General features: G+C 31.2%; 1 protein-coding gene across 1 annotated transcript in view; it reads left to right on the forward strand.

The window, feature by feature from the left end:
• ANOS1 (anosmin 1) overlaps positions 1-26,378 on the forward strand; it is a 172,416-nt gene that overhangs the window by 75,121 nt on the left and 70,917 nt on the right. Inside the window, 1 exon segment of the mRNA XM_074302020.1 lies at positions 22,247-22,469. Within this exon segment, the coding sequence (XP_074158121.1) occupies positions 22,247-22,469 (223 nt within the window).

The following is a 26,378-nucleotide window of genomic DNA, read 5'->3' on the forward strand; positions in this document are numbered from 1 at the left end:
TTTTTCTCTTTTTACTTGTCTTCCTTCACTTATATCATGTTTCTAAAGGCATTTTTAAGGTCTCACTTTTCCTTTTCATCTTGGCCTTTGTCCCCTGGTATTTGTGAATCTGACTTTTTCCCTTTAATATGCTGGTGGGCCTAGGTCTCCTTTGGTTGATTCTTGGAAATGTAACAACAAGGAGCTGTCCAGATATGTATGAACAGAGAGCAGAAAGGTAAAAATAGGAATTTTAAAAGAGTGATAAAATTCCCAGGTATATTGAGTTAGCATTTTTTACTATTCCTATAACTTTGTAGGAGGCATCACTTTTGTAATATATGTAATATAGCCATGAAAAGGGACCATTTGTTACATAGTAAAAGGTGCAGATCATCTTTCATTTCTTTTTTACAAATACATTTTTTCTTAAGCACCAATGATGTTGGTATAATGTTCCTATTTTTGTTCCTTGGGAAGGGAAAATGCAATTGAAGGTCAAGGAAGAACATTTTCTCACTTGAGATTCTGAGCAATATTCAGATCCCATAATTGCTGTTCTCTCAACAGCAACATTAAGGGCTTCTGTACCAAATCGTAGTTTATTAAAATTCTGCTTAGGTGTATTAATTCTGATTTCCTTCTGTGTGAGAGGTTAATTGAATCTTGAAGGATAAGGACAGTAGATGCAAATTAATGATGAAAAGTCAGGCAAGGAGGCCACAATATTTATAGCCAAGTAACATATACCTTGAAGGGCCATTTTAAGAATATTGATTATTTGAAAGGATCTAATTCTTTGGGCTTTTCCCTCATTATTGAGGTGCCTGCTTTTTTGAAATAGGTTTGACTTTGATTAAATAGTTGAACATTTTTTTATTCATAAGACTCTGTTTGCACTGTGGCATAGGCTGTTCACCATTCAATAGTCCTTCACTGCTCTCTATGTATGATTAAACATTGACCTAGTATGCATGTGGTAGAGACCGAAGCCAAGACAGTTGAAAGAGAAACTCAGTTTGCTTTCCATATAAGTCTTTTTGAGGAAGACATTTCAATTCCTTTGTAGTCCTTTTAGTAATAAATCACCTACCTAGAAGTTTTAAAGCAATCTTTTGTTGATATTTTCTCTTTCTTATATCACCATAGTATCCCATAATGTCTTTTATTTCCCCATCCAAGAGAGCTATCACATGTGACAAATAGTATATTTTTTAGAGAAAAAAAAGTCAGCATAACTTATAGATACATTGAAAAAGTCTGAAAACTGGTGAAATGTGTACACCAATGGATTTTCTCAAAAAGGAAGATTAGCGATGTCTATTTTATCTTCATTTGAGTCCTACTTGATCTTCATAATTTTGTTATATTTACTTTTGATTTTTTATATGTCACATTTCTTTCAATTTATATTGTTGTAGTTACTGAATATACTTTGTTTTGCTGATCTTTCCATACTTCTTTTCATTCACCATGCATTATTTCTTATAGCACATTACATTAATATACCATAATATAGTTGGCTATTCCCCAAATATGGGACACTAATACATTGTTGGTGGAGTTGTGAAAGAATCCAGCCATTCTGGAGAGCAATTTGGAACTATGCCCAAAAAGTTGTCAAATAGTGCATACCCTTTGACCCAGCATTGCTGTTATTGGGCTTATATCCCAAAGAAATACTGAAGAGGGGAAAGGGACCTGTATGTTCCAAAATGTTTGTGGCAGCCCTTTTTATAGTGGCTAGAAACTGGAAGATGAATGGATGCCCATCAATTGGAGAATGGTTGGGTGAACTATGGTATATGAAGGTTATGGAATATTATTGCTCTGTAAGAAATGACCAGCAGGATGAATACAGAGAGGCTTGGAGAGACTTACATCAACTGATGCTGAGTGAAATGAATAGAACCAGAAGATCGCTGTACACTTCAACAACAATGTTGTATGAAGATGTATTATGATGGAAGTGGATATCTTCAACATAAAGAAGAGCCAACTCACTTCCAGTTGATCAATGATGGACAGAGGTAGCTACACCCAGAGAAGGAACACTGGGAAGTGAATGTAAATTGTTAGCACTACTGTCTATCTACCCAGGTTACTTATACCTTTGGAATCTAATACTTAACGTGCAACAAGAAAATTGGATTTACACACATATATTGTATCTAGGTTATACTGTAACACATGTAAAATGTATGGGATTGCCTGTCATCTAGGGGAGGGAGTAGAGGAAAGAGGGGAAAATTTGGAAAAAATGAATACAAGGGATAATGTTATAAAAAAATACTCATACATATATACTGTCAAAAAATTTTATAATTATAAAAGAAAAAAGAAAAAAAAAGAACTTTATCCATTGTGCCATTTTGATGCCATCTTAAAACACTGGACCAATAATCTTGTATTGTAATACACTATGAAGAAAAAGTTTTTGAGAGAATTTCTTAAGATACAGACCTCTGTGGAAGTTTTAGTTCTAAACAACACCTGGAAAACACAAACTTCAACTATTGTATCTTAGAGCCTTTCTTAGCACGGTCTTATAACAGAAATCCAGATGGGTATTTACTGTCATTTCCAGGGGTCAGGAGGTATCATTTAGGAGACCCTGTTGTTCTATGGAGCCACAAAGGTATCTTAATTGTATCATTTTTGCATTTAAGTAAACATTTTCCATTGCAATTTCAAGTTTTAGCGTTACCACAGACCGCCTGTGAGTTAGAGAATGTAGATTCAGACATTTATAGCTGTCTCCTGTTGGTATTTCTTTTTTTCAAATGCTGTTTCTCCTTCTACTGCTGTGTTCTTTAGTTCTGTGTCTTAAAATCCAGATTAGTTGATCAAAAATTCCTCTTTAGGAATTGAACTAGAGCCTACACCTGTCTGGGATCTTCTGTGAAACATTTAAAGGCACATAAAAGAACTGATTAGAAATAAGTATGGACAGGATGTAATGAGTTCCAGATGTCAAGAGAGAAAAAAGCAAGTTCTAAATGTTAGTTTATTCTAGGTGGCTCAGCATATATGTTGACTCTTTTTCTGATAAAGTAATCTTTAACTTCAATACATTTGAATAGCAAATTTTCTCTACTGTAATTTTCTCTCTAAAGAAAAAAAATGCTATAGTTTTAGCTGGTATAAAATGTATGTGTATATGTTATATAGCTTTGATGGGATTAATTAATTGCTTACAGAATTTAGACTTTGTGAAGAAGGGTTTATGCTACAATATTATTATAATTTATCTGTAGGTTTTGTATCAAAAGAAAAAGACAAGAACATCTTATCATGAAGTATTTTGATAATTCAATCACTAAGCCTTTGGCTATGTTCTGAAAGGCACATATCTTTTAGCAAATTCTTCTGTTAAACCCTACAACAGTGAAATTCTAATGTAAATTCTTTTAGGAAAATGTGTGGAGTCATTCAGGCAGGTTAACATTAGTTTTAATAATTTTTTCTTTTAATTTGTTTGAAAGGATTATTGTATATAGCATGTATTTTTTTTATCTCAATGTAATGATAGAAATGGTGGTAGAATATGAATCTGATTAGTATTTAGTATATTAATTTATTCACATTTTCAGTATATTTTATGATCTTTCTAACAATAATATAAAATAGGATTTTTTTATTAGATCAAATGTTATATCAGTGAAAACCATGAATGTTAAGTGATTTGTAAAAAGAAAATCCAGCATACCAATGACAGAATAAAAGATTTCTTCTTTGAAGTCTTTAAAAACTTAAAACCAATATGTTCCATATTCTTTCTGCATTTCTCAAATAAGGATGAGAAGTCTGGAAATTGTTTAGACTTTATTTTTGTGGCATAGTAGTTCTACAATGTGAATTTTAAAGTTCTGAAATTTCTTATGGATTGAAATCACCCTTAAAAGTTTGAAAAATCATTTGATTTATTGCTCTAAGTCTCAAAAACTAATTTAAAAATACCTGGAATTGGTATTACTTAACACATTGAACTAGAGTGTTTTTAATGAGTATTTGGCATATTACTTTTCTCTTAATTAAGATGAAATTTTCCTTTATAGAAAAATTCCACAAATATTTTGTTTTTGAGGATAATAGATTAATAACTACTTCATATGCTAATCTGAGGTAGATGAAGAATGCTATTTTAGTGGTCCAGGTGGTTCACTGCAATTTGACCAGGGGAAAATTATAGGATAAAGGCTCGGGAACTTGGCTTCAAGTTTTGACCTTTTCATTTAACTACCTATATAACCATGGGCAAATCACTTGAACTTTCTGCACTTCTTATTCTTCATCTTTAAAATGAAAGTGTTGATTCTGATGGATGTGGCTCTCTTCAACAATGAGATGATTCAGACCAGTTCCAATGATCTTGAGATGAAGAAAGCCATTGACATCCAGAGATAGAACTGTAGGAACTGAGTGTTGTTCACAATATATAGCATTTTCACTCTTTTTGTTATTGTTTGCTTGCATTTTATTTTCTTTCTCATTTTTTCTGGTTTGATTTGATTTTTGTGCAGCAAGATAATTGTATAAATATGTATGCATATATTAGATTTAACATTATTTTTTTCTACCATGTTTAACGTATGTTGGATTACTTGCCATCTAGGGGAAGGGGGAAAATTGAAACACAAAGTTTTTCAATGGTTAATGTCAAAGAATTATCCATGCATATATTTTGAAAAATAAAGTTTTAATAAAAAAAATAAAATAAAATGAGAGGGTTGGAGTAGATGAACTTATAAACCTCTATTTTTGTTGACATATTCACAATTTTCCCAGTCACCTTTATTAATAGTGTTGGAGTTATTCTTAATTCTTTGTTTTCCCTAAATTCCCATATCCAATTAGTTGCAAAGTTTTCTTATCTCCTGTCCATTTACAAAGCTACTACTCTCATTATGTACTGGCCAGAATTTATCTTATTTAAAAAGTGATAAAAGATCATATCTTCCTTACTTATTTCCATTCTTTTTTTATACCAGAGGTTGATATGTAACGACAACATTGATATTCCTAAAATGCAGATTTTTCTATGTCATTTTCTCAGAAAGCTTTAGTGGTACACTATTGAATAAAATACAAAAAAGAAAAAAATTAACCTGGAATTTAAAGCCTTCTATCATCTCACTTCCATCTGCCTCTACAGTTTTTATATCACTAAATATAAAATATAATTCAATTTAAAATTCAATAGTTTATATTCTAGTAGAATGCCATCATATCTAGAGTGAATTTTAAAAATATTTTGCTTGTTTCTTAGAATTCGTATCTTACATCAAAATACAATTAAGATTCTACTTCTTGCTCATGACTTTTTCTGATGGTTCCAATTTTTATTCCTACCTATTAAGAATATGTGGTTTTACTTTAATTGTTACTGTAATTTGTAATGTTTAGGCTAGTTTTCTGGAGGTCCTTTGGATGGGCCTTGGGCTCAGCAGAATAGACACCACAAGAATGGTCAAGAATAGAGTCTAGATTCTTTCTTCTGGCCCACTCTTGATCTTAGTGCAGGAGGCAGCACAGCCACCAAGAGGCTGGTCAAAGATAGAATGTCTATCTTCCAGTCCTTGTAGGCCCTTATATACCTTATTGTAATTACATATTACGGCATTGAACCTACATCTTGACTCTGAAGACAGTTCTATATCCATTTTAAGTATCCACTATATATTCTTCCTCTGTGTGCTTTTTTAGGAATGAGGCAGTATTCCAAGAACATCGTTAAGAGTACTAGAACCATATATTAGTTCATGTTCAATTTTGGGGCAAAATGAAACACTTATAAGTCATTGAACAATTAACATAAAGAAATTTAGTTAGTTCAAAGAGCAAGAATATGAGACAAGATTAAAGTGGTTCTTCTATTGATTAAATTTTCTTTGTATTTGTTTGAAATAGGGCAGGTGAGCTGTACTATTTTGAAGGAATTTCACATATCCAAGTTGGATAGGCTCTGACTTCATGTGAGATCAACCTTTTTTGTTTCTGGGTGACAGCTGCTATAGCAAAGGAAGAAGGATCAGCTTTGTTCTCTATTAGTGAAAACTAGAACATTAAATTTAATGTTTTTGGAACCACTTATTCAACCTAATAGTTTATTAGTACACAAGATAGTAACCTTTCATACAAATTAATTCTTTTCCTTGGCATATACATTCACATATACATACATACATTTCTTATAAAGCAAAATTTTGGAGTATGGAGGGTCTTCCTGTGAGAATGGAATATTCCTAGTAGGAAATATATATTCACTAATGTGGATGTGTAACTTGTGTTAGACAATTGTTTGGAGAACAGAAGAATTAAGTGACATGCCATTATTATGTAAATTCTCATAATTTCCTTTTTATTTCTTCAGGAGATGATCTATTTTTAAAAATTAGCACTGGGATGTGTGTGTGTGTGTGTGTGTGTGTTCAGAGTTTTGTGCAATTTTCTTCTATTATTTCTTGCATTATGGCATTCAAGGTTTTTTCGATTTGTCATATTCTTTTGGCAAGTCTATAATCTTTAAATCTTTGCAAGTCAGTCTTAGAGATCAATGTTTTTTTTTAATAGACCATGTTTTCTTTTAAAAATATTGATTTTTTTTTGCTTCTCTTTTTATAAAATGTACTTTACTCCTGTCTTGTACATTTCCAATCAGTTGTTTTGCTTTTATTGGGGAGGGTGATATTTGCCATTGTGGATTCAGGTTTTTCTCTTCTCCCCAATATTTCTTCTGTTCAGGTGAAAATCCTATTTTCACAATTCAGTAATTCCATGATTGGGAAACTTCAAGGGTCCTTTTCCTCCCCTGTTGTTTATTCATTTCCCTTTGCTTGCAATATATTTATTCAAAGATATTTGTATTCATTTAGGCCATCTATAGACCATATTTCTATCTGTTATTTATCTTCCCTGTTGGTTTATATGCTGGTGTCCAAGGTTTTAAACAATTTCTTTCTCTTGAGGTCTTAGGTCATCTTCATCTTCTCTCCTTATTTTTCTCTATTGCTCACTGTTGCTCTTTCTTTTTTGATAGGAATTTCTTCTATGTCTGGACTTTAGCCTCTTTCCATTCACTTTGACGCTTTTCTGCATTCTTCTATCTCCACCTCTGTGGAAGTGGGAGTGGGGTGGGCAGAATTGAATTCTATTGATTGTTGTCTTAAAAAGGAATAATATGATCCATTACTATCATTATTGTAGTTACTATTTTATAAAGTTTCCTATCCAAAGCAAGAGATTCAATCAAATGACAAATTTCTGAGAAGAGAATGATACTCAAATGATTCCTCAAAGTTTTTGTTTGCATGAAGGTAGAAACACATTATAATATTATTGATATACAGCAAACTTCTAAGAACTGACATTTTAAAGTTTTAGAATATTTTTATAACATAAACACACACATAGAGGTTACACTCACAAGTCTGCTTATGAAAAGATTTATTGGCTGTTCAAATGCAGGAGCTGTAGGCCATGCAGAGTTGAGATATGTTGTTTACTCCTATTATTTTTCTTAAACATTCAGAATTTTCTTCAGAATTACTTTGCTTTACATTTTTTCTTGGGTTCTCAATCTTGGAATATAATATACTGAAATAAATCATTTGTAGTGAATAATTTAAAGTTTATTTCTGGGCAACAGCAGACCAAATTCATAAGAAACCTAGATCATTTTTATATGAAAATTTATTGAAATGAAAAAGGAAAATATCACTATGTACATTACTGCTACTTATCAAAATGATCATATTGCCTTTAAAACTGGAAAGCTATCACTCCAATTGAGATGAAATAGATAGTATATATCTCTTGGAAAGAAAATTTAACTTCAGATACACTTCTTAGTTCATTTATCTTTCTATCATGTTTTGGAAATAATTGAAGTTAGAGTACCCTGCTTTCCATTACTAATTTGTGTACATTATATAATACAGAGATATGAACAATGCAGGCTTATACTGCATTACTATTATAACATGGAAATTAAAGGACACTTAACTTGTCTCCATGAAAAGTACTTTCCTTAGAAATAACTATTTCTGCTTGAAGTTTAATTGTATATATATATATTTACAACATCTGGCACTCATATTTTCTTCTGAACATGTGGTATGCAGTTGTGGATTGTCAATACAGGAAAACAAGAAACCTATGTTTTAAGCTGGCTGAAGATAACTTTTCTTATGCCATAATTAATTCTGAATCTTTCCTCCAAATAAAAATGTCAATAACTTTCAATGACAATTCCTATGAACATTTAACATTTAGAGAATATTCCCTAGTTTTATTAGGTAGCATATATATCCTTCTAAACAGACAGTATTGAAAGGCAATAGGAGATACTCTGACTCCAAAAATCAATATTAAGCTAATTTTTTCTTCCTCACCATTTTCAGTCAGATGTTTTATGCTTTAGATATTTATTTTCTTAACCAATTTATAGAACAAGATCCATTGAAATTCTCCCTAAGTGGTCTGTAAAGAATTGGTTAGCTATGTTTCATATATAATGGGAAATATTTGTTTGTTTTAACACCATTGTTATACAAACACATTTTAGAAAAGATGATGGATTCTCTAGAATACTAAAAAAAGGTAAATTTGAAAAAAAATATAGCTTTATTTCAAAAATGAAATCATAGTCTTTAAAACACTTTAAAGATGAGATTCATTAAAACAATAAAATGAAAATATCAGTGATCACCTTTTAATTTTAAAATAAGTTGAAGCATATTATACTTTTCTATGATTAATTTTCAAAAATAAGTGGCTAAGACATTTAAATAAAATGTAAGATATTTTGAATAGTTTATAATTCACACCAAGAAAGAATATTTGAATATTTTGAAAACTATGTTTTAATCTGCTTTCAAATACATATTTGAACAATGTGGAATGTCATTAATTTGGATATTCCTTCCATCTTAATGATATGATTTTCAATATCATCAGTGATGAGGTAATAGAAAAAGGAAGAGGGGATATTGAGAATCATAGACTTCTTAGATTATCTACAAATACATATTATCTACAAAAATAAACTGGGATTTTTGAGGTTTTAATTGCAGTGGACAACCAAATCTGTAGCATGGTGATATGGTTTCTTCTAAAGTAGCAAAAATTGAGAGTTCTGACAGTGTTTATACCTTCAGTAGACAGAAGTAACTAAATTGACAACCTAGTGGGATGTTTAATAAAAAAAGGAAAGTACCAGATGATGTGGTTCTTGTCTGTAGCAAGTTAACCTTTCTTATTTGGCCTGCTGTGGTTCACCAATGCTACTAAAATCTGAAGCAAGAAAATTTGAAGACTGACTGAGGTCACTGTCTTTTTAATGCAAATCTACAGAAATTATGCTTAGTTATGAAAATAGATGACAAAATAAATAGATAATAATGAGTATTTAGAACATTTATTGAGATCTTAAGATATTCCAGTGACTATATTAAATAATGGGGATAGAAATATAAGCAAGACAGTTCTGTCCTTAAAGATATAATATTCTAATGGGATAAGACAACATATCAAAAGGGAGCTGGAAAGTGGAGAGTGAAGGAGAAGGTGATTAAATAATACTTTAGGCAACATATGGTTACAAGGTGGTGCCCTTGAAATTGATATCATGATAAACTTGATGTGGAAAACAGTGGAATGGGGTCTTACTTCTTTGTGTTTTAGTTTAACAGGAAAGCAATATACATTGGAAAAATTAAGAAAAAGAAGTACTTTACCTTTTAGAAATTCTATAGGGCAGATAATACTGATCAGTAACACTGACAAATCTCAAAGACATAATAAGTGAACAAATGAATAATTTCATTATATGCCAATAACTTAAACAAATGTCCTCAGTTATAGGCAAGTATTTCATACTAATTTATTTAGTTTTTAGTCAATTTTACACAGTATGACTGTCACCTTTAAGTCATACAAAAGTGTGTGGCCAATCAGAGCAATTATAAAAACAAAAATCAAATATATAAAGAAATCTCTTTTTTCTTAAACGGGAATATATAAAATTGCGATAGGAATTGACATTATTAATTGCATTTTCAAGTGAAAGTAGTTTATTTACCAATATAGGTCAACTTCTTTTCAAAAACTTATAGTTTTAGGAATTTACTTAAGGACTGAGATATTAGATTACTTGTCCATATTGACACAGTGAGATTTGAACCAAATCTCTGGTTTCTCTGGTTTTGAGACCAACCCTGTTTCCATTTTTCTGTGAGATAATATAGACAAAGAGTTATTAAAATTTGAAGACTGATTGAGGTCCCTGGAAAGTCCATTTAATGCAAACCTACAAAAATTATGTCTACTTTAATATGAAAATGACAAAATCTACAGATTTTCAAATAATCCTGAAAAGATTGACAAACTTATGTTGAATTACAAAAATAATTTTTAATATGACATCATTAAAACAGACCAACTATAGTAGAATAGTAGTTTAAAATATATGTATATATTTGTATATGTGTATGTATACATATCTGAATATGTAAGTAATAATAGATAATATATAATATGAATATATATAAACATATAAGTGGTAACTTAAAATATATAATCATTATAAATGAAATGCATTATCCAATAATATTTAACATAAAAGGTAACATAATTTTAGAACATACACATAGCAATATATTTGGGAGCCATAGTCATAGGAAGAACCAAAAACAAGGCAGAACTCTCAAGAAATTTTCCAAAAAGTAGGTACTATATACTGTCTTGACAGAAGCAATTTGAGAAAATTATTATAGCTCTAATGAAAGGAAATGAAAGATCATATCAAGATCTAGAGCTGAAAACTTTATTGCCATGTGACTCAGTTAAAGGAAAGCAATCTTAAAAATATAAGTGTTAGAAACTTCATATGACTTTAATCAACAATGAAGGGAAGTACAATTATTAAGGTAATATACAAAGAAAAAAAAGTCAAAACCAATTACAAACTTTAAAGTATGGAACTATATAGAATCTTTCCCCAAAAATAGGATATAGAAAAATTTTGGTCATGTATAGAATACCAATTATTTTAATACAACAAAAATGTTAGTTGGTTCAAACAAGAAAAAGAAAGCTTATTCAATATTAACATAATGAATTCTGGGAAAGTTCTGTCAAGAAAGGCGATTGAAATTCTAGATTCCCTTTAAAATTAGAAACTAGCAGAGCCAGATAAAACTCATAATCATTGGCTTAAAAACTATCATTGCTCAGTTTTGCACTCATATCTATTGTTAATACATGAAATTAATCTGTCTAGTGAGAATGACAGAGTAATTAGTGTCCATATGAATAACAATTTATGTATAGAGAAAAACCCTATTTAAACATGGTACCAATATAATTCAAGAAAATACATGTAAAACACAATCTTCTTTTAGGAAGATAGCTTAATACCATTATGATTCTATGTAGCTTCAAGTGCTTTATCATCTCTTCTAAATAAAAATAATTGTAGTTTCCAAAGTTAGAAGGTAGAGAGACCAAAGCCTTTAATAATATGTATGGCATCGAGATATATGTGTCCACCAAAAATACATTGTGACTAGCTCCTTCATCTCATAAAGTGTTTTTCCAATGATGCAAAAATGTCATTGTTGATAAATGTAAAATCCTCAATTTATAGCAAGGAACTGCAAGTTTTTGTTTGAGTTTAAAGGTCACACTGAATCAACACATGAAAGCAATACCTACAAATGCCTTGATTTCTTCATAACAAGATAAGTTTAATGCAGATATATATTAAAGAGAAAGCTATGGTTGAACATTTAAAAAGGTGTATAGCCATTCTGAAATCAAAGCTGAATAAGAACATGTTCAATATTTGACACATAATACTACTCTAAACATATGTTTGTAGAACTATAAACTGTTCCATAATTGATTTGAAAAATAATAAGAATCCATACAATATTTTTTCTTTTTTAAAAAAAATTATTTTTAATACACTTTGCTTTATGAAACATGTTGGGAAAGAAAAATTGGGGCAAAAGGGAAAAACCATGGAAGAGAAAAAAAAACAGGAAAAAATAAGTGAATAAGCATGTGTTGATTTACATTAAATCTCCATAGTTCTTTTTCTGTATGCAAATGGCTTTTTCTGTCCAAAGTCTATTGGAATTGCTTTGGATCACTGAACCAATGAGAAGAACTAAATCTTTCATAGTTGATCACTATTCATTCTTGCTGTTATTGTATACAATGTATTCTGGTTCTTCTTGTTTCACTCAGCATCAGTTTATGTAAATCTTTCCAGACTTTTCTAAAATCAGCTTATTCAACATTTTTATATAACAATAATATTCCATTATTTTCATGTACCATAACTTGCTCAGTTATTCCCTAATTGATGGGCATCTGCTCATTTCCCAATTCTTTGCTACCACAAAAAGAGCTGCTACATACATTTTTGCACATATGGTTCTTTTCTCCTCTTTTATGATTTCCTTGGAACACAGACTCAGTAGTAGGTACTGCTGTATCAAAGGGTATGGACAGTTTTGATAGCCCTTGGGGCAAACTTCCAGATTGCTCTCCAGAATTTTTGGATCATTTCACAACTGCATCAAAAATGCATTAGAGTTCCAGTTTTCTCACATTCTCTCCAACATTTATCATTATCCTTTCTTGTCATTTTAGTCAGTCTGAGAGGTGTTGAGGTAGTACCTCACAGGTTTTTAAATTTGCATTATTTCTCTACTCAAGAGTGATCTAGAGCATTTTTTCATATGAATAGAGATGGTTTTAATTTTGTCATCTGAAAATTGTTAATATCTTTTGGCCATTTATTAATACAGTGACTTGTATTTTTATAAATTTGATACAATTCTTTATGTATTTTAGAAATGAGACTTTTGGGGCAGCTAGGTGGTGTAGTGGATAGAGCACCAGCCCTGAAGTCAGAAAGACCTGCTTTTAAATCTGGCCTCAGACACTTAACACTTCCTAGCTATGTGACCCTGGACAAGTCACTTAACCCCAATTGCCTTGGGCCAAAAAAGAAATGAGACTTTAATCAGAAACACTGGCTATAATGAATTTTTTCTCAGTATTGTATTACCCTTTTAATCTTGTTTCTAATTCATACAATTGTTGTGACCCTGGATATCTTAGAATCAGGATAAGCAAAAGTCTTTATTCTTGGTCTTTTGGGATCACCTTCAGGGTATTAGATCTAGCAATCTTCACACCTTCTTCCTGTCTCTCCACTGCCAAAAGAATGATCCTGCCAGTCCTACTCCACCTTCTCATCTCTCTCTTTTCCTTCTTTGTCCATACCCAAGGATCCAGCACAGAATAGTTGGGGAGGATCATTCTCCAAGCATATGTTAATAGAGAATTGTCTAAATGGTAATTAGTCCTATGTGCTAGGTTACCTTGCATCTGCTCAGTTCTAGCCCTTTACATATATTATTAAAGAAAAACTTGGAGTATTACACTAAAGCAACTATATTTCTTCACCAAAAAAGAGGAAGCAGATTGATGAATGTCATCAGAGCACATGATAATATGTTAAAAAACCAACAGAGATATTTTTATAAGTTTCATTATTTCACTCAATTTCACTGCTGACAACCCATACACATGACTGGATTTGCTGAATGGAACCAAAAATTGTTCATTTATGGAAGTAGCATATGAAATGGCTCATAAATAAAAGGGCTCTCCACAGATCATATTCAATTGAATTCAATAAATAGGTTAACATAGAATTGTTGAACCGGTACCTTGTAATGTAGGTATGTTTATAGAAATGGTGGGAATAGGAGGAAAAGAGGTATGATAATAATTTAGGATCAAATTATTACCACCAGATATTATGGATTACTTATCTGCAAAATTTATTGAAGATTTTAAAAATACTTTAGACAGAAAAAAACTTAATTCCCACTAAAAATCTAGCAAAACATCCTTCAGAATTCAAAAAAAAAAATCAATTGAAACAAAATGATTATCACAGACTGAATACCTTGCCACAACCATCAGAACATAATATTTTACAATTTAAGAGCAATGTTTCTTTTTAAAAATAGGTGTTATAACAAATATTCATAATCGCCAATGTTTTGAATGAAAAAATTTCAAAACAGACAACAGGAGAAATAAAAATCATGTGGGGCAGGCTATATTTTCTAGAGATATTGTTCCTATAATTATTTCCATAGATGCTTTTATTAAAGTATAGAAAATTATCTCATATCCAAAACCTTTTATTTAATTAGAGACAGTAACTATTTTATGTACCTATGCCATAATCTGCAGAACATTAAATTACAAAGATGATATGGTAATGACCTTTGACAAATCAATTAGTCAAGCAACAATTCTTTTATTACGCATTTATTGTCTTTCAGGTACCATTCTAAATTTTGGAGGATTATTTTTATAATATCATTATTTGAAAAGATGAAAACAAATGATGATGATTATGATATTGTCATCTTGCCTTTTTTCTTTTTTATCCTCTGTTGAAAATTTTAATTTCTTCTAAAATATTTCTTTTCAGTTTCCTTTCTCTACCCACTTATAAAGGTCCTCATCACCTAATGTTTAGATTTATTAAAATATTTATTCTGAATTTAAATTACCAAAAAAGAACATTTCATAAAGGTAGAAACCAAAATAGGATTTTCTTTGAAACAATGAATGTTTGCTTTTTTTTTTTTTTTTTTTTTTTTGAGGCAATTGGGGTTAAGTGATAGGATCACACAGCTAGGAAGTGTTGTGTCTAAGGCCAGGTTTAAACTTGGGTCCTCCTGACTTCAGGGTTGGTGCTCTATTCATTGTACCCTCTAGCTCCCCCTATGCTTTTAAATATATATATAATATTTTTTACATGTTGCTTTCAAAATTCTCCTGATTTCCATTGTCTTCTATGCATTAAAAAGTTTCATAACCCTTATTTTTAGGTGACATAAGTATTATTTATTCTCTCGCCCAGAATATTCTTCATTATAATAGGTAATTCCATTGATCAGAGTTCTTAAGATTTCAAGTTTGTTATTTTTATTACTGTTTCACAATATCACTTTCTTTATATAAATTGTTCTCCTGGTCCTGTATCAGTTCATATTACCTATGATTCTTTGAGATTATTTCTTTATTCCTTAAAGTACCATCTTATTCTATTACCTTTATATACCACAGTATATTCAGTCATTCCCTAATTATCTCAGAGGAATCTCAGAACTATGCTCTTTGCTTTCCTCCTTTTTTTTTTTTGTTCCTCATTTTAGGATAAACAAATTTACTTTGCACTTAGCTCTTCACTCCCCAGCTTCCCAGCTTCTTCCTTCTTAATCTGCCCCTCATACCTACTTTTTCACTTGTCTTAATACATTAAGTATTAATATTTATATGTGAAAGAAACCTACCTTTGTTTCATATAAGAGTAGGATTCCTCTAATATCTACTCCATACATGCCCTCCTCCATGATTGTATGTTCTTCATTTAATTTTCTTCAGTTGTCTTACTCCTTCATATTAATGTCTATTAGTTTATTCTTTTTAATCCTCTCTTCTATTTCACCTGTTCAAATCCCCAGAACAGAACCACAAAATTTTTCTTATACAGTATTTTCAATGCCTTTTGAAGACATTCAGGTTCTGAAGTGACATTTGTTTCTTCTCCCTCATTATAATGTTAGCATTACATTAAAAGAGTTCTTTAAAAATGCTTAAAGTAAATTTACTTTTCTAGATTTTTCTGAATTATTATTTTTATATCTCAAAGTTCCCACTCATCTATGGTTTTTATTAGAACCAATTAAAAGTCTTTTATTCCTTTAAAAAAGATCTATTTTTCCTTCATAGGATCAAACTAAGCTTTTCAGGGTAAATTATTCTTGATTATAATCCCAAGTCTTCTGCCTTGTGGAACATTGTATCCCAAGATTTTCTCTCACTTATTATAGAAGCTGCAAAGTCTTGTGTGGTCCTAAATGCTGTTCTTTGGTACTTGAACTACTTCTTTCTGGATGCCTGAAGGGTTGTTATTTCTTTGACATTTAATCTCTGGATTTTGGCCATAATATTTCTGGGCTTTTCCTATTAGAATTTCTTTCAGGAGATGATTAATGGATTCTTCCTATCTTCGCATTGCTCTTTATAGATTTAAGCAGTTTTCATGTATGATTTCTTGAAATGTGGAAGTTTCCAGCAGCTTAAAAAGGTCAAGGTTTCCCACTACCATTCTGATCTATATCTTGCCACTGGACTCAGATAATAGCTCTGGAGGAGAGAGTAAGACTGGTGACTTTGCACAGCCCTATCTCATTTAAATCCAACTCACTTGCATGAATGAAAGACAAAAAGCAAATTTCCAGATGGAATCCAATGCTTCTTAAATTATTTTTCCTTTAATTGTTTTCAAAATCACTTCTTTTTATTATCAAATTTCATTTCTGTATATTTCTTCAATCTGTTAATATCATTTAAACATTTTTTGCTCTGTCATAAAGTCATTTATTTCTGTTTGATCTATTTTAGTTTTCAGTCCATTACTTGAGTAAGGCTTTGCCACTTTCTCTTTTAAGCCATTTATTCCTCTTCCAATTTTTTTCCTTAGAGTTTTATTTCCTTTTTAAATCTCTTGCTTTATTTCTTTTAGTTATACATATAGTTCTTTTAAAAGTCTACTTTTCCAAAAAAATCTACTTTTTTATTTAGAGTCTCTATTTGTAGTTGTTGCAGAGTAAATCACTCCAATTTTGGGGGAATGTCTAGATCTACACAAATTCTTAATACTGATCACTTTTTAATAATAATAATAATAATAATAACAATTATTATTATTTTAATTTGCATAGGATGGCTTTAGGTTTGCTTGGTCTTTTCTTGGTTTCTGGATATGTATTCTCATTGCACTTTTCTTACAGTAATATGCCCATTGATTTTTGAGATACAGTATGATGGATCTTCAGGGTTCTCTTTGTTATCTCAGAAGTGTCAATGACCTTAGAACTTCTGGACCTGGAGTACTGGTCTGATTATGGTAGCAGTCATTACTTTCTGTTTCTGAGAGCTTTCAAGATCCTCACTGGATGGCTTACTGAACATTCTGTGAATCTCTCTAAAACTGTTTTCTACAAACACAGAGCCTTTTAGGTTTACCTGTTCTTGGCCAGTTTCTGTTATAGCTTTGAGTTTCTCGTTTTGACTTTCCTGGCAACACTCTTTTCTATTTCTCTTTGGCTTCTAAATGATCTTATGTGAAATTCTGGGGTGGAAAATTCACTTACAATAGTTCTTCATATGATTTCTTGATCATTATTTGAGAAGAGTATCAGGGTTTTACTGGAGTACATATATAAGAGTTGAACTATCTGTTTCTTTATAGGTTTTCATCTTGACCATTCTATTTCTAAAATGAAGCTCTGATCAAATTACTCCCATAGTCAACCATCTGAAATAGCTTCAGGATTAAATGCTTTTTCATCTTTATAATTATCTTTTTTTTTCATTTCTACTTTTCTATAAATTTTATTAATTATACAAGTATTAGTTTGATTCCATTAGTATGTATGGAAATTTAAAATAAGAAAATAATATGTTGGCAGTATATGTTCATTAGTTTTTGTTGATAATGCAACATAAAAAAGTGTGGAGACTGCTAATACTCCAGTCACTTTGCCAAGAGTTAATATTTTACATTTCTCTTAGTGAAAGGTTTCAGGCATGAGAGAAACAAATTGAAGATAGAAGATAGTACGATTTATATATAAGGCATTTACTCACTAGGAATGTGAGTTTTCCAATTTTATTTTTCTGACCCATTTTTTTCTCCAAAACTCTAAAATGATTGGGGGGAAAACTGCTTATTTCAAATAAAATTAAATAAAATTAGTTGCAGTTTGTTATTTGTTTCCGAAACAAATTAGAAAGTTTTACTGTCTGATGTAACATCAAATGAAAAATTAGAAGGAAATAGATTAAACCCTTGTATTTCATTATATAAATATTTCATTTAATTCCAGGTATTGAAAAGACTTATTTTCTCTAGCTTTTCTTACTAAAAATTATGTGGACTATTTGTACATTTAATTTAATTTGTTAGGGTACACATATGCCTAATTTTATGATCTCTATAGTAACTATTATACTATTGTTACTAAAATTCACTTATTTGTTATCGTGCAAATAACAATTTGCCTGGAACTGAGAAAAATTCTTAAATTTTGGCTTTTGTAATAGATAGAACACTGAATTTAGGATCAACAGACCTGAGTTCTAGGTCTCTCATTCCTGAGTTGTAAATTTTGTAGCTCATTTTTCAAGAACATGATCATGATATGATAATTTATAGCCCAAATTCTGAGTCTAATTTAGCAATATAATATTATATACAATAATAATACCTCTGTTCCATTCCCCTTGATGTTCTTTTTTGAGGAAATTAGTTTTTAAACTTAAAAAATGCTATTTGAAGGATAATTATTAACCACCCAAATTTCCCCTGTTCAGTGCAATGTATATTCCAATGGCTGCCAATAATTATTTATGCCTTCTACAAGAATGAGGGTTTTACATTATATACCACACTTTCAACTACAAAACTCTCATTATCACTTAAGTCATGTGGAAAAGACAGCTTTGTACTAATCCACTGAATGCCTGGACCATCTATTGTCCATCTGCTCTGTTCCTATTCACATTTAAGTATTTCCTAACACATATACACATTTCGATACTATTCATGGTACTCAGAAATATGTACCATGTATAAAGTACTTTAGTTACTTCTTAGGGTACAGGAAGGAAGCCAATGAGGGATGCAGAGAAATTTACCCAGGTATCACAGAGCCATAATTTAATTTTAGAATCTAAGAGATGAAAGGGACATCATGAGTCATCCAGGCCAATTTGTACCTTGTAGAATCCCCTATAATATCCTCTGATACCTTTGATAGAGGGAAATATAGTACTTCTTTTGACATAGCCCATTTTATTTTGTGACTCTATTAATTTGTTAAAGAGCACTTTGTTTAAAAGTAAGCTTAAATCTGATCCCTTCAATTTACATCCATTAATATAATTCTGTGCTTTGTGACCAAGCAGCAAACATCCAATCCTTCTTTCACATAACAATCTTTTATTTGTTTTAAAGCAACAACAATAAAAAATATTAATGTTTGGCTTGCATCACATAATTTAGAATTATAGGGATTATAGAGATCTAGATGATCAAGGTTTGTTTTAACTAGCTGTTCAACTCATTCATTCTAAAATTAGAAAGTCTAAGTCCACAAAGGTTAAAGTTACTCTTGTTGTTTGTTTGTTCAGTTGTTTCTAACTCTCCGTGATCTTATTTGGAGTTTTCTTGGCAAAGAGACTGGAGTAGTTTGCCATTTCCTTTTCTAGTTCATTTTACAGATGAGGACCTGAGACAGAGTTGTGATTTGTCTAAGACAGCTAGTACATATCCAAGACTGAATTCAAACTTAGGTCTTTCTGACTTCAGGCCTGGTGCTCTATCCACAGTAATAAACAGTTACTTTTACTAGGAATCTAATTCTATTTTCTATTTTAAGAAAATAATTTAAAATTAAAAAATAAATTTAACAAATTAAAACTAATCTTTCTACTACTACTACTACTACTTTCTACTATTAAGACAAGGCCCATTCCAATTCAACATTTTTTAAAAGTACTTAATTAATGTATGCAAAACACTGTGTTAATCTTAGAAGAGATATAAAATGTATATTAAAGCACTATTCTTGCCCTCACATGTTTCCCTTAAAATTTGCTGCTTGCAAAGTGAAGCATGGAGAAAGACAGCTAAAAAACAGAATCACTGTCATTCATCCCCATCTTTTCTCTCTAAACTTAATGGCTTCTGGTTTGTCTGAAATATTTGTATCTTGCAGCCAAATTGCAACAGAAATGAAACTTTAGGGTATTTGACACTAAAAGTGTATATGAATTTCTTATGGTTATTTCTACACTGCATTACAATTACCTTCTACGTGCTCTGTTGTTTGATTTCTCGATTATACATATTTAGCTTTCTGTGTGTAAAAGCTTGTACTATATAAAAAAGTGTGAATTTAATTGGTTTCATCACACCATAGGACTAATTAAATTGCTGTGGTCTCTAAGTCAGCAATCAGTAAATACATCCCAATTTTTATATGTGGAAAATTTAGACCACAGGGTCAGAGTGAGTGAATCCAATATTCAACAGTTTTCTTTTAATACATGCAATGTGTCCATTTTGTCAAGAGGCAGCTTTGGAAATTTTTTTTTTTTTTATCATTGTTCAAGTTCTGCTAACATTCTTCTTTGATGAGAAATTTTGGGCTGCATCTAAATTCAGAACTTCAAAGGCCAGTAATAAAGAGCTGCACATTTAGCAGCTCTAACAGAAAAAAAGCTGTAAAATAGAGAGAGGAAAGCCTTGAGGACAGATTAAGCCTGAAGGAGCTATAAAGTTTCCTAAGTAACTAGCTGCAAATTTGTGATTTCAAAATTTAGATTATGGCCCTTTTCCCTCCCATGTTCCCCTGCCACTAGCTAAGCTGTTAATTTGAAAAGAAACAATTTTAGTTGAATCAATGAATATTATTTTCAAATATCAATTAGGTAACAGTCAAATATTATTTATCTCTTATTTTGTATAGTTAGAGATCTGATACATTTATATTTATAATTCATGTGTTGTAGGTGGCCTTATTTTAGTTAATATTGTCATTATGTACATTTCTTTTTATTGATTTAAATCCATTATTTTGCCTCATGCCTTCTATTTAAAGCATGCAAACCACAACTAAGTCATAGTAAACCACTGTTTTTTAAATGTGGACTTATCGATCACTCTACTGTAGCATAATTGTAGATAAAGTATTAGATTTTTATATAATAACTTAAGCTTCAAGGAGTATAATAGTCTTAACGTTTTGAATATAATCCTTGATTAAATGAGAAAAAGTATAGCAAAATGGGTATTAGATTTTTCAAAGCTATTCCCAATCAATTAACTCTAGAAAATATAGATGCCTAGATTTCCAAAAGTTTAATACTCAGTTCTTTTTAGATTTGAAAGTATTTAGATTTTAAAGCTAAAGCATTGAATTGACCATCTCCATTAAGGTATAGGTAATTGATTATACGTGAATTCCGTTTAAAAATTGTACTTGTATTATATGGCTAACTAATATTTTTACTGTTGAGGCAATTTAATGACAGACAAAATTTATGGGAGTATGGCTATGTTAGTACTACACTGACTATGTTACAAATAATATTTTAAATACTTATTTATTTTTAGAATTTGGGTTAAATATCTATTTGTACTTAAAACACATATTGTATTTTGAGAATAAATTATTTAACTAATAAAACATGTTAGTTTGCTTCCAGATAATGAGTAGGATTGGAATCTGTTAAATTAACTTTTTAAGACAAGTTAGTGTTATCAGTACAGATATAGCTAGGTGTCACAGTGGATAGAGGCTATGATCTGGAGTCAGGAAGACATATTCAAGTTAGATTTCAATCACTGCTGTATGATCCTATGCAAGTCACAATCTTAGTCTGTTTCAGTTTCCTTGTTTGTAAAAATGGATGTAATAATAGTATCTACCTCCCAATGTTGTGAGGATAAAATGAGATATTAGTAAAGTTTGTTTCAAACCTTTAAAGCATTTTATAAATTCTAGGGAATAAAATTAAGTATTATTTTTCTTTTGCATGATTCAAAGAATCCCTTAAATAAAATTGTTTAGCCATTGTGAATTGTTTTCTGAGCAAACAACTTATGCAATATTTTGGGTGGCTTGCAGTCAATAACAATAGTAAAAAACAAAACAAAACAAAAACACACACACACACACACACACACACACACAAAACAAAACAAAACAAAAAAAAAAACAAATACAGTATTTTCCAGAGCAGTGGATTAGATAGCCCTTTCCAAATTTATGAATGATTTAATTCAAACAGTTAGCAATTATGAAGCCCAAAGGAACAAAGTAGCTTAGGTACAAGCTCTGTCTTGAGCCCCAATCCATCCTCTTTCAGTGAATTAGTACAAAGTATTTTTCATGTTGTCATCTTTAAATAGGCATGTGGTATAGTGAATTGAGAGCTGGATTAGTATTCTTTAAAACAAGCAAACAACAAAAAGGGAAACATTTGAATTCTCAAGAAAAAGCTTTAGGAAATAATCCTTCCAATAGGGCTTGGAAAGCTTTTTTTTTCTTTAATTGAAGATCGCATTTTTCTCCCCTTCTTTTTTTTTTAGCCTCTTTTCCCCAAGAAGAACTATGAATGTCTAACTAGCTGTGAGTTCCTCAAATACATTCTGTCAGTGAAGCAAGGTGACTGTCCAGCACCAGAGAAGGCCAGTGGTTTTGCAGCTGCCTGTGTGGAAAGTTGTGAAATCGACAATGAATGCTCCGGAGTCAAGAAATGTTGTTCGAATGGATGTGGACATACCTGTCAAATCCCCAAAAACCTATACAAAGGTAGAGATCATAATTGGGAACTTGAAGGGAACTTGACCTTTGATTCATGAACAAAGCTGCTTAGAAATTGCTAGTTTACTGTAGTCTCTGAACACAGAGAAAATTGGAATCTTAGAGGAAACTATTATGTTAAGGGGCAAAAGTTAAGCTACTGTGTGTTTCTTTTGTGTCTTGTACAAACCATCTTAAGATCCAGACATCTTGAGATGTCAGTGAACCATAGACATAGACACATGGATTGAAGAACATAGTGAACCATCCACAGAAAGTTTTGTTTACTTTAACCTTAAGAAGTGTTGAACCATTGTAACAGCTTAATGTTAAGTGGGCATGTTTGAATAAAACTGCCACTGTAATGAGACTTTTCAAGAACGTAACTATGTAAGTTCCATGAAATACCAAATATTTGTTAAGCTAATAGGAGACCAAACAATCTATGAAATTTATTTGTCTAAAACAATTGAAGCAAAGTCTTAAAAAAACAAACAAACAAACCTGTGTACCCCAATTGTACTTTATAACAATTGGTGTCAAGGAAATAATCTTATTAGATACGTTTGAAATATTTTAACTCTGTAGTCTAAAACAGTGGTGAATTTTTTTCCTTTATAAAATAATGAAATTAAGGTTTACTTAATTTTAACTTATACATTCCAAGATTTTTTTTTGTAAAATTTGTAGAAATTTATGATCTATTAAGACTATCATTTTACTTTTTAGTCATATGTGATCCTTTAGTAATTCTCAAAGAAGTATATTTGATTTGATGTTGCCAATCACTTTTTAAGAAAAATGGCCAAATTCATTCTTTGCAGTCTGTTTTCCTCTTGGTCATGATGGATTAGAGGAAATATTCGATTTCATGGTCATATTGAAATTTCAGTATGGGTTAAATCATATTGGCTTAAGGATTATTTGACACTAACTGTTGCTAATCTATTTCTACAAAGCTTACTAAGGTCTCTTGAGCTACATTTATAATGATTCAAGTCCTTGAATACTAATACAGATGACATTTGAACTGCCTTTTGGATAATATGAAGACTGAAAAGGAGTGGGGAAATCCATCACTTAGGTACTTCAAACAAAGAGATGTACAATGTATTTATACTTTATATAGAGCTGATTCAAACAGAGAAAAAAGTACAATGTATTTATTACTTTATATTATGTTACACATGCATATTCCATACATTCTATTCTAATGCATTGATAAGTCAAATATTATCCTTTTGCTTTCATGAGATTAGGATGGTGAAAAAAACATTAGCTCAAAAATCACAGAACCTGATTCTGCTTCTTGCTTACTATCTATATTTTACTAGATTCCTTCCTTCTTCTTCCTTCCTTCCTTCCCTTTTCTCTTCCCTCCTTCCTTCCTTCCTTCCTTCCTTCCTTCCTTCCTTCCTTCCTTCCTTCCTTCCTTCCTTCCTTCCTTCCCTCCCTCCCTCCCTCCCTCCCTCCCTCCCTCCCTCCTTCCTTCCTCCCTCCCTCCCTCCCTCCCTCCCTCCCTCTCTCCCTTCCTTCCTTCCTTCCTTCCTTCCTTCCTTCCTTTCTTCCTTCCTTCCTTCCTTCCTTCCTTCCTTCCTTCCTTCCTTCCTTCCTTCCTTCCTTCCTTCCTTCCCTCCCTTTTCTCTTCCTCCCTTCTTTCCTTTCTTCCCTCCTTCTTTCCCTTTTCTTTTCCTTCCTTTCTTCTCTCATATCTAGTAAATATTTGAGCTCAGGTTTGAACTCAGGTTTTCTTGACTCTGTGACTGATGTTCTTTCCTGTGTGCTACCTTGCTGCTACATCCCTTTTGGGTATATTCTAAGCATATTAGAATGTAAAAGAAGGGACTATTACAGTTTAGTTTTTGTGTCATCCTCAGTTTAGCAAAGTGCCAGCATAGAACATTAAATCTATGAGAGAGTACTGAATTTGAAGTTAGAGAACCTGGGTTCAAGTCTTAAAACTCTATTTAATTTTTTTAACTTGGTGAAAGAAGCCATTTTTTGCTTCAATTTCTACCTAGTCTTAATCCCTAAATGGATGTGACTTTAAGTCAAACTGAGATCTGTTGAAAACCTTGGCTTAAAATGGCTAAAGTCTCTTGTTGCATCCAGGATTATCTCTAGTCCTAATCTATATCTGGCCACTGGATACAGATGGGGAAAGTGAGTTTGGTGACATTACACAGCCCTTCCTCACTGAAATCCAATTTAGTTGTCATTACATCATCTCTCTGAGGTCATGGGCCTCTTAGAGAATAAAGAACAAAAAACAACAGCCTGGTACATAGCAGGCATCGAATTGATTGATGAAGGATACTAAAATTAACGACTTATCCTGTGCAAATTTAATAAAAAAAAAAATTCTAATTTGCCATATTTGAAGTCATATTTGAGAAACATGTTTTCCTTTTATATAAATCATATCTGTAGAAGAAATTGATAATTGATACATTAAGTTTCCAGATGTATATACTAAAGAGAGTATTTGGATGGGAGACAGTAAATCTAGATTCTAATGATAACTCTACTTCTGACTAGCTATCTGACTTAAGGAAAGTAATTTTACTTTTGCTATACTTTAGAATAACGAAATTGAACTAAATGTTCTCTAAAATTTTTTCTGGATATGTTTTATAAGTTGAAATGTTACATCTTGGTACTTATGGGCTATAAGAATTTGTGTCCCTTTTACATGCATTTGACCATTATGAGACAAGGGAAATCATTCTAGAATTCATGACATTTGGAAGGGAAATTGATTCAATACTATATCTAAATAGTAACTATAGATCATTAGACTACATTAAAAGTCTGGTTTTTTGGTATAAAAGTAGATGTGATAGTATGCATTCTCTGGCATGTGATTTTGGACACAACTCATGGAAAGAATAACATCTCTCTACTGAACTAGCAATGTTTATTTTTGATAATGATATTTGAATATAAGCCATGTAATATTTTGTTAAATGGGGGAAAATTCCTTCCTTGTTTTCTTCAAAACTGTTAATTGATGAAGTCATACCCTTGAAATCTTATTAGTGATAGTAATTTATTTGTTATTTAATATCAGAGACCTAGAATGGACTTTTAGCTAAATCATGATAGTAGAAATTTAGTGAATTATATTGTTCAAAATTATTATTCTGGAGATTGTAAGAAAGGAGCTACTTATGTCATTGACTAAAAAATCATAGTCTTTTAGGGAACACCACCTTCTTATGTCATATGTCCAGCTTCAAACAGAATATAAAAATAAAAAAGACAGCTTGTCAGAAGGGACAAGGAAGTCCTTCACAAAACAAGTTAGAATCAAATAAATACTGCTGATCAATGGAATAGCACTGTGCATACAGATTGTAGTCTATCTCTAGTGCCTGGATTAGTGCCTATTGCTCAATAGATGCTTAATAATATGTTGAATTGAAATATTCATTTCACAATATTACATGTTAATGCTAAATTTAATTTTAATTTTTTCAAGAGTAAATGTCATAAAAGTTGTCATAAAAGAATAAAAGATTCTATATATAACAAGCATAAAATCCAAGTGATGAAAAGAGCTTTAAAGATCATTCAATCTTTTGGTTACCAAATACTTGTCTTCATACCATTGCTTATTCTTAGTGGTGTTTCATTAGGAAAAATATTACGATCCAGGGCCCTGCCTTCCTAAAACCCCAGAGTCAAAGAGTTTTAGATATTTCTGTATTTTAATATCAGAGGTGGGATTTGTACCAAGATTTTCTTTATTCTAAGCTCAGCAACTCCATTTCCTTTGTTATACTTATTTTATATGTGAGGAGATTGAGGATCAGATAAATTGAATGACTGATTAGTTGCAAGTGTGATTTTAGAACTCAGGTTCTTCATGCCATATATTTAATACCCTACTTGATCATGTTGATGGTATTCATTTCA

Source organism: Sminthopsis crassicaudata, chromosome 3 (genome assembly GCF_048593235.1).
Source record: "Sminthopsis crassicaudata isolate SCR6 chromosome 3, ASM4859323v1, whole genome shotgun sequence".
Lineage (NCBI taxonomy): Eukaryota > Metazoa > Chordata > Mammalia > Dasyuromorphia > Dasyuridae > Sminthopsis > Sminthopsis crassicaudata.